General features: G+C 41.6%; 1 protein-coding gene across 2 annotated transcripts in view; it reads left to right on the top strand.

The window, feature by feature from the left end:
* The window catches only part of magi2a (membrane associated guanylate kinase, WW and PDZ domain containing 2a), a 307,253-nt gene extending 291,309 nt beyond the window's left edge, over positions 1–15,944 (top strand). For both annotated transcript variants that reach the window (XM_084710530.1, XM_084710531.1), the window contains 3 exons: positions 187–339; positions 7,836–7,974; positions 14,011–15,944. In XM_084710530.1, coding sequence (XP_084566656.1) covers positions 187–339; positions 7,836–7,974; positions 14,011–14,711 — 993 coding nt within the window. In that variant the 3' untranslated portion in view covers positions 14,712–15,944. The remainder of the gene's footprint in view (positions 1–186; positions 340–7,835; positions 7,975–14,010) is intronic.
* The last annotated feature ends 502 nt before the right edge of the window (positions 15,945–16,446 follow it).

The raw sequence follows: 16,446 nt of genomic DNA on the forward strand, positions 1-16,446 counted from the left end.
ATATAATATAAAGAAAAGTAATATACATAATATAATTCCTGGTTGTGTTTTGTTTATCTTGCATTGGCTCCATTTTTACTGACACATTTGTCTTTGCTGAGTGCTGAGACTATTTTCTGCTGTAGTGGCCCATTTTCTGCTCAGATAACAGTGAATCTAATCACATCTGATCTGTGCTTGTCTCAGCTCGCGCAGGACTTTGACTTCTTCACAGTGGAGCTGGAGAAAAGCGTGAAAGGCTTCGGTTTTAGCATCCGCGGCGGGCGGGAGTACAAGATGGACCTGTTCGTCCTACGGCTGGCAGAGGACGGACCGGCCATCCGCAACGGGAGGATGAGGGTAGGTTTGATGATGTCATTTCCTTTAACAGAGCCGCGGCTCCCCCCTTTAGAGGTTAAGCTGCTTTCTATCTCTGCGGATTACATGGCAGACGCTCACTGTAATTGTCTGATGTTATCGAAGCTGCAACAGCAACTTTTCAGAGCCGGTTAAGAAATAATCTGTCAAAATAACTCGGAGACGGTTCGTCCTTTTGGAGCTGAGAGGTTTTAAGAAGTTTGTCTCCTCCCAAAGTTCCTAAAACTCATCTCTCCTCTGCGTTTAGTAACAGATAATATTCAGAGAGATAAAAAGAGATAAAACATTTAAGTGGGCCAACTTGAATTGTACTTTAATGTTTGCAGAACTGCACAATTCTCCCTCTGGCTGTAGTTGCTACTGTACTATTCAGTCAGAGAAAGCAGACACATGTTTTCTAAATTTATAAAGATGTAATAAATAATAGTATGGAATAGTCTGGATTATCTAATGTGGGGTTGTATGAGGTCCTTCTCTATAGTGTTTTATCTACAGGAGATAGAAGACGGCACGTCACCAGATTGGAGAAGCAGAGCGGTGCACCGGCACAGAAGCTAAGCTGTGCACAGGATCAGCAACAAAACATTATATTATACATTATACAAGCCAGATGTCTTTCTCTCCAAACAAACCAAACTCCTTTGGCAAAATCAGTCATTTTACCTCAAAGAACACTGGAGGTACTAGTCTACTAACTTGATTTGTTAGTTTTATTTGTGTTATTGTTCGACTACAGCGAATCCTAACAATCCATTTAAAACACACACAGTAACACACAGAAACTAACAGATCGAGGCAGCAGTAGATCAGCAACGTCTGTATTCTATGAGGTAAAGATACTGATTTTGTCCACAGAGTTTGGTTGGTTTGGAGAGAGTGATATTTGGTACATGTACCGCCGGTTGCCCGTCAAAAAAAGGCTGCCTGACAGCCAGGCGAAGTGGTGAAAATATTCTAAATATAGTGTGCACTTTAACTGATACTGGATTTTTTTAGGTGGACCTTTTGTAAGTGGCTGACATACCTTTTGTTGCTGACTCTGTCCACTGCAGCATGCTGCCATACTGCCACCTACTGTAACTAATACACTGACTATCAATAAGTACCTCATGCAGCCCCACCTCAAAATATCCAAACTATCCCTTTAAGACGAATCTTTAGAATGGACTTCATGTATGAGTTATTTACTTCTTTATGTGAAAAACATCCCATCCATTTGTCCCAGTTTGTTGGTAATTTATGTCTCAATAAATGATATGCCTCATTAACGGCACATAAAAATCAGCTGGACAGATCGATGTCGCGCACAGCGTTGCACACGGTTATTTCTTTCTGAATATCATTAATTTCCCACCTGTATTGCTTTAATTTTCCACACAGTTTTGTCAAATAACACACCTGTTTGAGCATTCGTGGCACAGAATAGAGGATATCCGTGACTCGAGGCTGTATATATCTCTCTATTAATCAGCCTAGATTTTGACTTTGAGCTTAACTTAAAACCAGATGTAAGCCCTGTCGGTGCGACCAGCCCCTGGTGTGTAAACTTCCTCTCATTTGCTCTGTGTGCTTTGCTGCGCACAACATAAATTGCAGCTTCCACAGCAGCTTTTCTCTGTTTGTCAATACAGAATTAATCCTGCGAGCGGCACGTCTTCCTCAATCTTCTCTTTTTCTCTTTCTTGCATGTCCTCCGATCTTTACGTCTGGAGCCGATGGCCTCGGTCTGCTCTACATTCCTTATCTGTAACGAACCTGTCAAAGATAATTTGTGCAAAATGCCCCCAGGGGAGGTATTACTTTTCCCTCCTCGTTGGTGTGGTCGATGGAGGCCGGCGGGCCCAGACGCAGGTCGAGGAGGAGCGAGGAATCCCTCTAGAGCTCAACTTAAAGTCAGCATACAGGCTGCTATAAAGTCTGAACAAATTATTCAGATCCTAAGTAAAAGTACCGTTAAAATAATAAAAAAAAATACTCCCAAGTAAAAGTTCTGGATTCAACATTGCGCACAAGTTGAAGTGCAGTTATTTTCAGCAAGATGTACTTAGATTATTAAATGTTAAAGTGTTTGTACTTCAAAAAAATGGCCCCTGTGACTGATAAATTATTTCTATTTTATTATTTTACTGATGCATCAATGTGTCTGTGGTATTTTAGTGTGGTGGAGCTCATTTTATCAACTTAATATGCCTATAATCTATATTTATTAACCTCTTAGTTAGGTATTTTTAAATCAGTGGTTCCCAGTCAAGGTGTCTCAAAACTTTTATTGGGCGTGAAATGATAAGTGAAGGTTGGACAGACTTTATCTTTTAAGCGTTGGCAAAATATGGCATATAAACTTCATCTACACAAATTTCCAGGTGTACAGCAGTGAAATTCATTATTTTATTCAAGTCGGATCGTCGGCATTGGTTAGTATAAAATTTTCAAACTGTAATTGGTCATCATTAGCTGTTACTCCACCAGACCTATTAAATATAGAAGACTCTATTCAGACATTAAAATAATATATTCAGCCCATTGAAACTTGTTATATAAATTAGTTATTTTTTTGGAATAGATATACCTCCAACCTGAAATATGAAAATAGCTGAATATAATAACCTAAATATAATCTATCAGTGAAGTGTCTGTATCAATATCTGTGGTTCTGACCCTGTATTACTTCGTATTGGATCTAAACTAAATATAGTGTTATTGCTCGCCAGTAATGGTCCTTCATTAGTGTCTGTGCTACTGGAAATACACCCCCAAACCCATGAAGGTGAAGGTTACTCTCACCCTAAACCTAACCCTCTCATTGGTCCATCCTTTTGTTAAAAATGAACAAATCACAGACTGAGTTTATTGTGTGCTTTTGGTATGAAACTGTGGTGCAGGAAGTGCAATTTGTCCCTCAGAGATGTAGTGAAGAAGAAGAAGTAAGAAGTTGCATAACGGCTCATATGAAAGCATTGTATTTGAGTGATGGTGCAAAGTTAATTTCCTCCACTGATGCACTGACGAGTGGTCAGACAGTCACGCCGACACCGCTGCCGCCGTCGAATAGATTTCAGAGAACAAGGTGCAGAGAACGCTTTGATCCCTCGATCCATACTTCAGAGCGCAGAGAGGAATCAATCTGCATTTAACTTAAGTAAATGTGAGTCTCTGGTTAAAAAGCCTCTGACATGCCTGTCACTTTGGATTCGAGCGGCGCTTTGACACGTTTTAAGGTGCAAAAAACCCAAAAGCCCACTTGCTCTGTTTGACTCCCTGCAGACTCTCTGAAGTTTTGAGACACTTTTTCACATCTTTAAAAACCCGCGTGACCCAGGTAGCCACAAACTAATCAGTAACAAGGAGCGCTAACAAGCTTTTTTTTTTTAGGCTCAAGTGGCAGCACAGAGGCTTTTAAGGAAATTGTATAAAGTGATTGGTTATTACGGATAATCATTCAGCATTTAATTACCTCCTGAAGCTTTAAAGCTTCGCTAAAAGACAGAGCTGTGCGTGGGCATCAGCTGGAATAGAAGCTTCATTTCCACCTCCCTGAGCTCAGCGCTCACGTGCCGCCCATTCAACTCCAGCTCCCTCTTTATTAAAGATGAAAATGGAAATCACTCTCCTCTGCTGTTAGGAGGTGAGGATTAATGAGCGGACCGTCTTGCCTTCCACCTCTCTTCAGACCACTGTAATGACACCTAATGACTCCCCCCTCTCCAGACTCAAGTCCGTTCCTGACTTTCAAATTACCCCGGCCATTACCGGAGGACTTCTCCATTTGTTAGCGTAATTGGACGGCATGTTTTGTCCCGTTCCCCGCGAATCCTCCCCATTAGTCAACCTCGGAGACGTCTCTTGAAGGGAGGTGAGAGTCTTGAAGGAGGGGAGGACTGACGTTTGACCCCGTCCTCGTGTACATCAGGGAAAGAGACGGTCCAGTTAATACTTGCATTAGCTGTTAAGTGAGCTAGTTAGTTCAGACTATTTGGTGTGGGGTTATATGAGGTACTTATCCATAGGCAGTGTATTAGTCAGCATGTCCCCACAAAAGTATTTAAGCCACTTTTAAAAAGGTGCACCAGTAAAAGTATAAGAGTATGCTATGTTTAGAGTATTTTCACCGCTTTACTTTGCTGTCAGACAACCTTTTCCAGTGGTACACAGCTCAAAACTAACCCATTCAAGAAATCAGAAATTTTACCTTGCAGAACAATGTGGGACACATGCTGAGTCTAAAATCCTGATATTAAAATATATTAATATCTCTATGCATCACCTTCTGATTGATTCAGTAGCAGCAATAAACAATAGATACGTAGTTTCTCAGTCTGTCTTGTAACTGAATTTCCTTTTTCTTTAGGTAGTTTCCCTCATATTCCACCTAAATCTGCAGAGCTTATGACGTTGTGTCGACTCATAAGGCATAGCCGAAGTAGCAAATATGGTGACAGGTTAACCTGCATCTGACCCGTCTGTGCACAGTTTGATTGACATCAAACAGCCTTGTGTTTACAGCCACCCCTGCCAATCAAAATGTGGGATAAAAATGCTGTGTCACGTTACAGCTGCGTCACATCTGGCGGAGCTGATTGCTGCCGCGCTGCTTGTGATTCCACCACCAGCGCTGCAACACATCCCAGACGCGGCTCTCTGCTCTGCTCTGCTTCAAAATAAGAGCTGCGTCTATTTTTGACAGATGCGGCGCAGAGCGGATCAAGCCGGCAGGAAGTCGGTCACAGAAACAGCAGAGAGAATCTGGTGTGTTTTCAAAATAAAACACCCGCGTGCAGACTTGTGATCATAAAAACACAGAAGCACAGAAAGCAAGGAAAGATCACCAACAAAATCTGAGCGGGGTGCTGATCAGTATCAATAAGCACCTCATACCTTCCACTTCAAATAATCCAAACTATCACTTTAAATGGTCTGGTTATTGATATTCTGTTCTATATTCTTTCTGTGTTCCTCAGCTGCCCCATGAGAAGGTGTCCGCCATAATTCCATCCAAATGACATGTGGAAATTACTGCTGAAATTAATTACAGCAGTTCATGGCTGGTAATGCTTATTAATGCTTATAGTGGCTCATGGGAAAGCCGATGAATTATAGATCCATACTGATTCTTATAAATCACCGTCGTGCAGAATAAAAGAAGCTCGTTAATATTCAGTTTCACATGTAATGTGCTCATTTGCAAACCCGCCACATCATAATTGACTCAATCTTAGGCATGCAAACACTTTAATTAATTTGCTCATCTTATTTTCACCTTTGTGAACTTGACTGGTAGGTTTATGTGACAATATAGCGGCTAATATTGAGTTTCTATCAATCATTTCTACACTTCACACCTTTCAAGGATCTGTAAATACACAAACACATCAGTCCGTGATTTAAGTTCTTTTCAAGCTTCGTTCTTCGCCTTGTGAATCGTGTAGAATGTGGGGTTTGTTCAGTTTGGTTTTGCTTCAGTCCTCACAGTAACTGGTCGAAGAGCTTTAATGGAACTCTAAAATCTAAAATCTAAAATCTATAAAAGCAGCTTCTGTACTGATTCGCTGTTTGCTAAAGTTCCAGAAGTTTGTAAAGTTTTTGGCAGCACAAAGACTTACTTACTTACTTTCTTTGTTTGAGACGATGTTATCTGAATTGGTTTCTGTCTCCCATACAAATGGCAAGGTTTTTCCTTGAGAAGCTGCTCTTCTGTTGAACTTTATTTCTTTAGGAAGATTAATAAATGATGTCCAACTTAATAGGTTGTATTGAATTGAATAAGGTCATGTTGGACACCTAGAGATTAAAGGCTAAACCTGTTGTTTTTATTTAATAATAATGATCATACCAAAAAAATCACCTTGAGATGCACCATATAAATATTTAATGGTCTGTTAACACTAAGTGTTTATTGAAGTACAGTATTTGTCAACCATTATAACTTCTCAACGTCTCTAATACTACTGGACTGATCTGGATCTGTTTTTTTGTGCACATTCTCGACTCTTTGCTGAAGGACGTCTGTCATTCAGAATTTTTGAAAACCCTTAAGAAAAAAAAACTTGTTTGTCTCCACGCCAGCAACAACCTGTGACCTCGGGCTTTGTGTTTTCAGGCGATCCCATTTTTGCAAATGCGACATCTCAAGAACACCTCGAGGGAATTTCTTCAAATTTAACACAAATGTTCACTTGGACTCAAGGGTGAACTGATTAGATTTTCTTGGTCAGAGTTCAAAGGTCACAGTGACATCACTAAACACATTTTTGGCCATAACTCAAGAATTCGTAGACTAGTTATGATAAAAATTAAAAACAAATATCTACCAGGATAAAATGATGAAGTGATGATATTCAATATCCAAAAGGTCAAAGGTCAACTTCACTGTGACATCATAATATTCAGCTCTCTATTCACTGCAGTCATGCAATTTTTTGTAAGACTTTGCCCAAAAAAATACACTTAATACCTTTTATTAAATTCCGTCAAAGTTACAAGTTATTACTGTGTTATAACTGTGATTTATTATATTGTGATTACTTTGATTTATTAGTTTATTTGTAAGAGACAAGTACAGAAAAACTTTGACAGCGTCCAGTGTACTGTCCATGTGTTTGTAGCTAACGCTAACACCAGTCCCCTGATGGACATTGATAGTCCAGTTGTAAAAATTGCATGTTGCTTTATAAAATCAGTCTTCATCTGTTTTAGATAATGATCTGTTTATACACTGCTCACAGGAGCAGTTAAAGTTGTTGACAAATACACAAATAAACACTTATTATACAAGCAATTTATTACATTTTATATACCGCCATTAAATTGTAAGTGGGTTGGGGGCTGCCAAAAAAATTAAATATATTGAAGTGTATCTGCCACCCGAACATTACACCCATACAGAATACAACTTTATTGTTCACCGGAGTGGAAAATTGTCTTTGGCCCATCTGGCAGTTTATTAAAACATACAAACACGGCACATAAAAACACTGACAGTCTGATGATGGAGCAGGAGGGGAAAATGATGAGTGGAAGTAAAGTTCAATTAATATGAGTCATGTGGGGACAATAAAAAAAAAAAAAAGGCTATCCTGTCCTCTGAATTTCTTTGTTTATTTCAATAAAATTCAACTCACCTCGTTTTATTAGTAGTTTCCCCAATATTTGTAGTGATGGATGAAAATTAAATCAGTTTCTGCATGAATGTGGAGCAGCATGGCAGAAAGAAAAAGTTTGAGAACCGCGGCTCAAAGTAAAAATCAGGGATGGACGATAACAAACTTTTTTAATTCAATACAGTACCAATACTTTTTTACTGATATTGATACGGATACTGATCACTCTTTAAATTGGCATGTAATTTTTCAAAATAATGACCATTTTTAATAAGGAAATAGATGAGAAACGGGGTTGTAGAAGTACGCACACGCACGTTTCCTCCCTGACAGATGTTTACAAGCTCTGTTCCTCCCTGTCAAACGCTCCCTGACGTCCAGGTTGGGGACCAAATCATTGAGATAAACGGAGAGAGCACCCGGGACATGACCCACGCCAGGGCCATCGAGCTGATCAAGTCCGGAGGCCGGCGCGTTCGTCTCCTCCTCAAGAGGGGCACAGGGCAGGTCCCGGAGTACGGTAAGTACCAAAACTTCAATCCAGAACAACTTTCTGTGTCCTCAGGATCATTTCTTAACTCTTTTAACTTTTAGACTGTTCTTTCTTTCTTGTCTTAATTAATATCATTTAACAATCATGTTATATCTTCTGTCTTTATAAACTCTGTTCTCGCTGTATTTCCATATTTCACTATGCTGTAAAAACAACTAATTATTTGTCTCTTCTATCTTGACTAACACTAGTTTATCTTCTGTCCATTTCAGTGACCTATCACTAATTGATTGGTCTAGGTTGTTACTTCCCCTTCTATAGGAATGGTATCTTCCAGTCTCTCCATGTGCATGAAAAGTGACAAGCATGGCTCCCCCTATTTCTTCCTAATGGGCCACTCTAAAGACACGGTTTGTGATCATACGAATGTTTTTCTCTTCAATTAACCTTTGGCTTTCTGTGCTGTGGTTTTGTGTGTTGCTGTTTTGTTGTAACCACCTGTTTTATATTCATATTTATCATCGTTCAGCACAGGAGAAAGTTGTAGTTCCTTCATTCTAAACACTCGTAGAACATATGCACCGATGATTCAATTTAGAACAGAACAAAATAAAACACAATTACACAATATTTACAGTTATTTATATGCATATGCACAAAAACACACAGATAATAATTCTGTTGTGCATTATTTAAGTTTTCGTCTGGTTGATTGGAAACAGCAGCAAAAAAAATAGTGACGTGGTCAACATGTCCACGTGCGTTGTACAAGGAGGACAAACTGCAATGATGTGTGCAGAAACTCAAATCGGAGACAAATCGTAACACAACATGCAGATATAAAATATCACCATAATCAATTGCTGATAAGTAGTCCCTTAAATTAGAAGTCTTTTCTTCCCCGATCCAGGTTATAAACAGGATTTGTTTCTATAAGAGAAACCCAACTGTACCCTGATCAGCAACCTGTTTATTAATTCATTTGTATTGTTTATTATAGATAATATTTGGCCATTTTTTTCCTAAATTTCAGTGAATTTTGAGCATTTACTGGGCTTGAAAACATCAAACCAAAGTCCAAGCTGGGTCAGCATGGCTCTTGTCCCTGCTCTCCTCCACTCCTCCCGGGGCGGTGGGTTCACAGCGGTGGGTTCACAGCGGTGGGTTCACAGCGGTGCGTCTGGCTGATCTGGCAGAAAGAAAGCAAAGTTGATTGTCTCAACATCCACTGCTTGTTAATCCAAACCCCACGCTCCCTTAGTCCAGTGCCTGAGTGTATATCTGTCATAGCTAACATGTTTCAGCAGTAAAGCTGAAAAATAACAGATTAAAACAAAAAAAAAATTAACACAGTTTTGACACAATACCTTCACAATAAAGCCTCTTTGGCTGGTAGAATAATCAACAAATATGGCTTCAAGCTGCAGGAGGTTGTTAAATTAGAGAGCATAACTCTTCCCCTGACCAAGAGATAAATCGGCAGCCAGCAGCTACCCAAAAATATAGCAATATGAGCATTCACCCTGAGTCAGCCAGAGGAGGTGAACGTGAAATATTTCGGGCAGATTATTTACCCAGTGAAATCTCTGCGCAGCACGAATCGAGCCCGGAAGGGGACATTTATTCTTGTGACACCGCCGGTAATAAAACTGCGACGCGTCACTCACTCCCGTGGCTTCAGCACCAGCATGACGCTCACTTTTCCGCATCCTCCCACCAGACAGAACGCCGTTTCGGGGGAACACGGCAGCACCGGAGCCCCCAGCGATGCTCATCCATCAGCCTCGGCGGTCACCCTCCAGCCCTTAAACACAGGAAATGGAGGGTGGTGTCGTCGGCCCCATTTTCCAGCTGAGGATTTAATCTCTCTGTGTGGAGAGCTTTTGTCATACTTGCCTCGAGGTCGTTCTCCAGCCTTGAAATATGCACACAGGGAGTCTTACTGTGGTCAGCCAGAAGACGCAGTCCTCCATCATTACACATCTTTTGTGTTCCTCCTGATTTCCCTGCGCCGCCAAATAGTAGAAGCAGCGATTTAACCCACATGTTCAGTCCTGTGTGGGCTTGATCCTGCATTTCATCACTCGTAGTTTGCAGGCACTTTATTTGCATACTGGAAGGTTATGCAAATCATCTATGGTGATTAATTTGGCTATTTAAAACATTAGCATACTGCTGTTCAAAGGAGTTATTTTTGTTTCAGGTTCTTGTGTGCTTTTTAGGAACAGCAAAACGAGGAACAAAAAATCAAGAATATAAACTGTGTAATGTCAGCATAATACACGTTTATAGGCATGTGCATGGATATTATTGTGTGGCTGTGTGTGTTTAGCATTGTGTGTGTGTTTGTGCCTCTATCGAGTGTTAGATTTGCACCTCCAGGGCACATATTTATCATAGTCTTGAGAATTACGCTCATGAAGAGAACAATGATGTAAAAACCAACAAATGTAGGAGTTCTTCACTACTATACAGCAAACTAAAGAATGATGTCCTACAGTAAATCACAAGTAAGTAAGCCAGACAGACACAGGAGACGCATAAATATCCTTACGTGATCTCAGTGTAGTGTTCTTCTGTATGATTTTTATGGTTTAAAGTTTATTCAGTAAATTGCAGTTAAATAAAGGATGATCAAAGTCGAGACACCATTACCTTTAGTCCTGCCTTTTTAGTCCCTATGGATCAAATTTAGTTTTTCAAGCCCAAATCAAGAATTAATTCCACTTGTTTAATTCTCCCAGACTTGATAAAGTTTCCTCCAAAGCCACAGTAGACAGGTTATAACTGTTTTCACAGGCTCAGTAGTCCTTTCTTTGACTAATAAAATGACTTCAACTTAAAAAAAATCAGTGGTGTGTCCCTTTAACGTGTTATGTTAAAAGCAAGTGGGTGTTAGCGTTACTGATGGGGACAAAATTATTGTTCAAAATGGAAACAAAGAGGCAACTTAACTGACTTAAGACACCTGTTGAGTTCTGTGAAATAAACCCACAAAATGTCAGGAAAGGAAATTATTTTTCCTGTTTTCCTTCTTAAACAGGAAAATACAACCGTACACCTTCTGAATTCAAGTCTCTCTCTTTTTACTGAACTAAGACGAGCTTAACGGCCTTGTGAACTCACCATAAGGCACTGCTAGCTGCTCAGCTAACTAAGCTAACAGCAGCTACAGTTAGCAGTTACTCTGTTGATATGCTGCCACCTATTTGTGAGGAGCATGAATTCAATTGGCTATAATCAATATTTTTATCACAACACTGGAGTTTAGCTTGTTTCAGCCCATTATCTTGGATTTCCGGTCCACAACTTCACTGTAAACCACCTGCCCAGCACCAAACAACAGAAGTTAGTGACTGGCTGGTGAACATGGTGGAGCTTTTAGCTGTGAAAGTGCCAGAAATGACTCAAAATGAACTTCAAACATGTTCCTTTCCACCCAAAGCACCAGGAACTTTTAGTCCCAGGAACTAATTTTCAATGAACTTCTTCAGCCTGTTGTTGTCTGCTTTTCCACTGTGGTCTAAAGACCTACAAAGATTTGTCAAATCAGCCACTGACAAATGAGAAAGTGACATTTTTTTTGCATGCAGCTGTAGGCTACAACAAAGATGCCGCTTTGGGTCGGTCCATCTCTTATACACATACATATATATATATATATAAATATATATATATATTTTTTTTTAGGAAAAAAAGATTTGCTCCTGCAACCCAACTAATCAAAAGTGTTCAGTGCTACAAGCCCAACCCTGAAAGTTCCTTTATTTTTGGAACTTATATCCCCTGAGCAGGGACTTTTGGGGGGTAAAATAATGTTCCCAGAACTTAATTTAGATCTTAGTCCCTGCAGTGGAAACACACCGAGTTCCTCCAAAGTTACCTAGTCCCTGGGGAAAGTTCCTGTGATGGAAACGCGGCTTATGGTGATAAAATGTCAGTGTTGTGTTCACTGCTTGTTTTTGTTGCCCCCAAGTGGCCAAAATAATCAGTTTTTGCAGGCTTCAGAAGTAAACTTTTAATGAGGACAGGCCCAATTATTTATGCTTCTCTCATATAGAAAAATTTTACACATTGTAGTTTGTGTTGTGGGTACTCAGCAGAAATGTAAGCAGATCTTCAGAGCTTTAGCAGAGCTGACAACAGGGACACCACACAGTCCAACACACACATACAGGGACCTTTAATGTCACTTCACTGTACGTGGCATACTGCAGGTAAAAGACTGTGAAGTCCCAGCATACTTAGAAACGACCAGGTACTCTCTCTCCCTCTTAGTCCAGGATCTAATATGCTCCAGCGCTGCATGAGAGTCTGCTTATAATTGGGCCTCATGGCGCTGGTGTAGCTAGCCTAGCCTCTGCCCCCTGCCTCGCCCGCTGAAAATGACTGATGGCCGAGGGACCGAGACTCATCGGTGCAGAAACAGGAGCTAACAGTCCGTGAGAGTGGAGAGTTGTGGAGGAGCACGCTGTAGATTCACTGCAGCTGCCTGCTACACTGGATACACACTTCTTTAGGCTTAAGAGAGAGAGAGAGGCACTTGGCCCCTGAGGTTTTCATTCTCACTAAAGCACCACCCTATTGGGCACATCATCCATTTCATTAAACCTGTTTTCGATTTTCCGCCAAGGTTTTAGATTGGCCGAGGCTTTAAAGAGAGCTATGGGAGGCAGATTGATGTTGTCTAAAAGTAGAGTTGCCCCGTGACACGTTCGGAAGTAGGTTGTAGTGCTGCTTTGATATTCACTTTAATGCTTTTAGCTTGTAGAATACGAATGATTGCTGTGTTGATTATTTTTGATTTAGTGCTTGGTTGTGCAGTGGCATGTGTGCAAGCTTTTAAAGGGGCAGTTCAGATTATTTGAAGTGGGGTTATATGAGGTACTTATCAATTGGCAGTGTATTACCGACCGTAGAAGCAAAGAGGGAGGCAAGGAAAATAAGCGATGTACTGCTGTGGACAGGGTCAGCAACAAAGTAGATTTTAGCCACTTAAAGATCCACCAGGTGTACATTATATTTACCATATTTTCACCGCTTTCAGGCAGCCTTTTCCAATATGAAACTGCCGTCATGTAAGCCAAATATGTTTCTCTCCAAACCAACTCCACAGACACAATCAATGATTTTACCTCACAGAACATGAGAGTTTCTCGTGCACCGCTGCCTCGATCTGTCAATTTGTTTTTATTACTGTTTGACTTCAGTGTTTTAAAAGTTTAATGTGGATTCCTTAAGGTCACAAAGTAACACAAACAAACCAACAGATCGAGGAGCAATAAACCAGCAACTCTTGTGTCCAGCAAGATAAATTTGCTGATTTCACCTATGGTGTTTGGTTGGTTTGGAATGAGCAATATTTGGCAAGATGAAGTGATGAAAATACTCTAAATATATATATAAAAAATCACTTTAGGTGTAAGCTATAATTTGAATATTTTCACTGCTTTACATGGCTGAAAAAACACATTATATAAGCCAAATATCACTCCCTCCAGTGCAACCAAACTCCATAAGCAAAATCAGTCATTTTACCTCACAGAACATGAGACTGCCAAACCTCGACTTTCTAATTTGGTTCATTAATTTGTGTTATTGTGTGACTTTCTGGATAGTTGGGATTCACCAAAGTCACACAATAACACAAACACACTAACCAATCAACACAGCAGTAGACCAGAAACTCCTGTGTTCTGCTGGTAAAATTACTAATTTCACCAATGGAGTTTGGTTGGTTTTGAGAGAGTGATATTTGGCTCATATAACTGCAGTTTCTTGCCAGAAAAGGTTGTTTGACAGCAAAATAAAGCAATGAAAATATTCCAAAAATAGCTACACTTAAACTGATAGTGATTTTTTTAGGTGGACCTTTCATAAGTGGCTAAAATACCTGTTGTTGCTGAACTTGTCCACAGCACTACATTGCTAAGCTTCCATGCCTCTGCTTCTCCTAATTGGGGCGAGCCGACCTACCGACAGACCAGTATCTCATCCAACCCCACTTCATTTTAAATGTGTGTGTGATTTTCACGTTACTGACTGTGTGTACATGTGTTCCAGATAATGCCGCCCCATGGGATGGTCGCCCTTCAGCCTCCCCAAGCCTGTCGGAAGTAGCCCCTCCCATCGACAGCCTTTCCATGTCATCGCCTTCATCTCATCTGGCCCCGGCCCCCGACCCACCTCACCTGCCGCCTCTGGATGTCCCTCGAGACCCGGTGGCAGGAGACAGCAGGAAGGAGCGTTCGAAGAGCCCCCAGAAGGCCGAGCTGCTGAACCCAGATCGGAGAGCGGCTACGACCGGCGGTAGCGGCAGAGCCAAGAAGGAGGGTGGCAGGTCCACCCACACCCACAAGGGGCACCGGGTGCAGCCCACTACTGAGGGGGACGGGGGCAAGGAGGGGCAGAGTGGGGAGCCCAAACCTTCCAGGAGCACCAGAGGGAGGTCCAAGGAGAGAAACACTGGGGACAACAGGGAATCCACCCAATCTCCCGGCGCCTCCAGGCTCCCGCACACTAACGGGAACAGCAGGGAGGACGTGGAACGTTACGGTGGCGGGCAGCAGCAGCAGGTGGAGTCGGAGCAGGGCAACCCCAGGCCCAGGGAGGCGGACAGGGGCCTGGGAGAGAGCCGGCCCAGCAAGAGCACCAGCAGCGCCGCGGGGAGGAAGGCCACGGTCTCTCCCGGGCCTTGGAAGATCCCTGGATCGGACAAGCTGCCCAGCACGCTGCGCACAGGCACGTCCACGCTGAGCAGATAACACCGCGGCGGCTCCAGCAAGAAACAGTGGCCACGCTCATCTGAACTAAACCACCCCATCTGGATGATCCTCACACCTTCCCCGTGCTCCTTTTACCCCCCCCACACCTTCTCAACCCCATTTTCCCATAGAGTCCAAACCAACGGGGGGCAGGGTGATCTGGACCACGTGTTTTTAGAGGTTTATTTATGATATTGAACTCTAAATTATTTTGAGAGATATTTTACACCCACCACCTTAAGAACTGGAAAATCATCCACTTTAAAAAAAAACAAAAAAAAACAAAAAAGGAAGCGCAAGTAGAATGTGTGTGTGTAGCGTGGCGCGGGAATTATTTCAGGGGGTGAAAACTCTGAAGAACTTTATTTTGAGCTCTTCCCAAGCAGAACATGGGGGACCAACATGCAAATATAACCAACTGACAGGAAGCAACTGTCGGTTGCAGTTGGATTTTTTTTATATATCTTCACAACGGAGTCTGTTTTATGAACTGGAATGTTTCAAAAGAAAAAAAAAAAGAAGGTTTGCCTGTTTTTGAAGAGAGCGAATGGAAATAAGAGTGACAGCGGAGATGAAATCAACAGAACTTTGCCTTAACAGAGACTGTGTGGGCCTGAATCTGTCTTGAATAGTCTATCAGATGATTATAGACATAGATATATTATAAAGAATATGAATATGTGGGATCATTTTGTAAATAAGATCATCTTTAACTGAACAGAACCTTAGTTGAGCCGATGGAAATTCCGGTCCATGGACGAGAACTTTCTTCTACGCTCCCGTTCAGCCCTGTGATTGCAGTTTGGGGTCTCGGCAGGCCTGCTGCGGTCGAATGCACGGTCTATTTGTGCTTCAATCATCCCGAGGTTCAGCGGGGGTGTCGTGTCAATCCATTTTTCTCATTTCTGTGCTTAACGAACAAAGCAATCCGCGACGGCGGTGTCCAGCCGGACGCTGAGAGAAGGAGCTCGCATGATACCGACCGAGGGGCAGAGTGCCTTAGACTGACAGAGAGGTTGGCTTTTAAGTCAAGGGTTCAACTCCAAAATACTTCAAGGACCGGTTCACCTCAAAATCAAAAGTACATATTTTCACCTCTTACCTGTGGTGCTTTTTGTGCATCTAGGTTGTTTTGGTGTGAGTTGCAGACTTTTGGAAATATCAGCTGTGGAGATGTCTGTCTTCTCTCTAATATAATCGAACTAGATTGTGGTGCTGAAGGAGCCACAAAAATACATTGACAAACCTCAACACCGTCTCTTTCCAACAATCATGACCAGGTTACTCAGGAGAATTGAGCAGTTTCATGTAGACGCTACTTTCCACAGTAGAATCAGTCATAATCTACCAGAACTACTTTCTTTCAACTAGTTCTGACATGGAAATAGGGATGTTCCTGGCAACTAATATCCCTGTCGATTAAACGCAGGTTTTAATTTAGACTAGCCAACTAGTTTAACAGTAACAAAACATTCAGAAAGCAAGTAAAATTTAACAGTTTATTAACTGATAATGTTAAACCTCTTCAGGCTGCAGCTGAAATCTTAAAACATGACAACAGCTCCCTAAATGCTTCAGTTTTTCATACCGAACAGGATCAGTGTCTGCGGGTAACGAGATTGTTTACCTAGAGCTAACGTCAGCTGGCAGCCTGCTACACAGTGTGGCTAACGTTAGCAGTGCTAGCAGCAGTAGCCTGCTCTGCTTGCAGGTTAATGTCCGTGTCTGTGCTGAA

Source organism: Lutjanus erythropterus, chromosome 22 (assembly GCF_056507025.1).
Source record: "Lutjanus erythropterus isolate fLutEry1 chromosome 22, fLutEry1.hap2, whole genome shotgun sequence".
NCBI lineage: Eukaryota > Metazoa > Chordata > Actinopteri > Lutjaniformes > Lutjanidae > Lutjanus > Lutjanus erythropterus.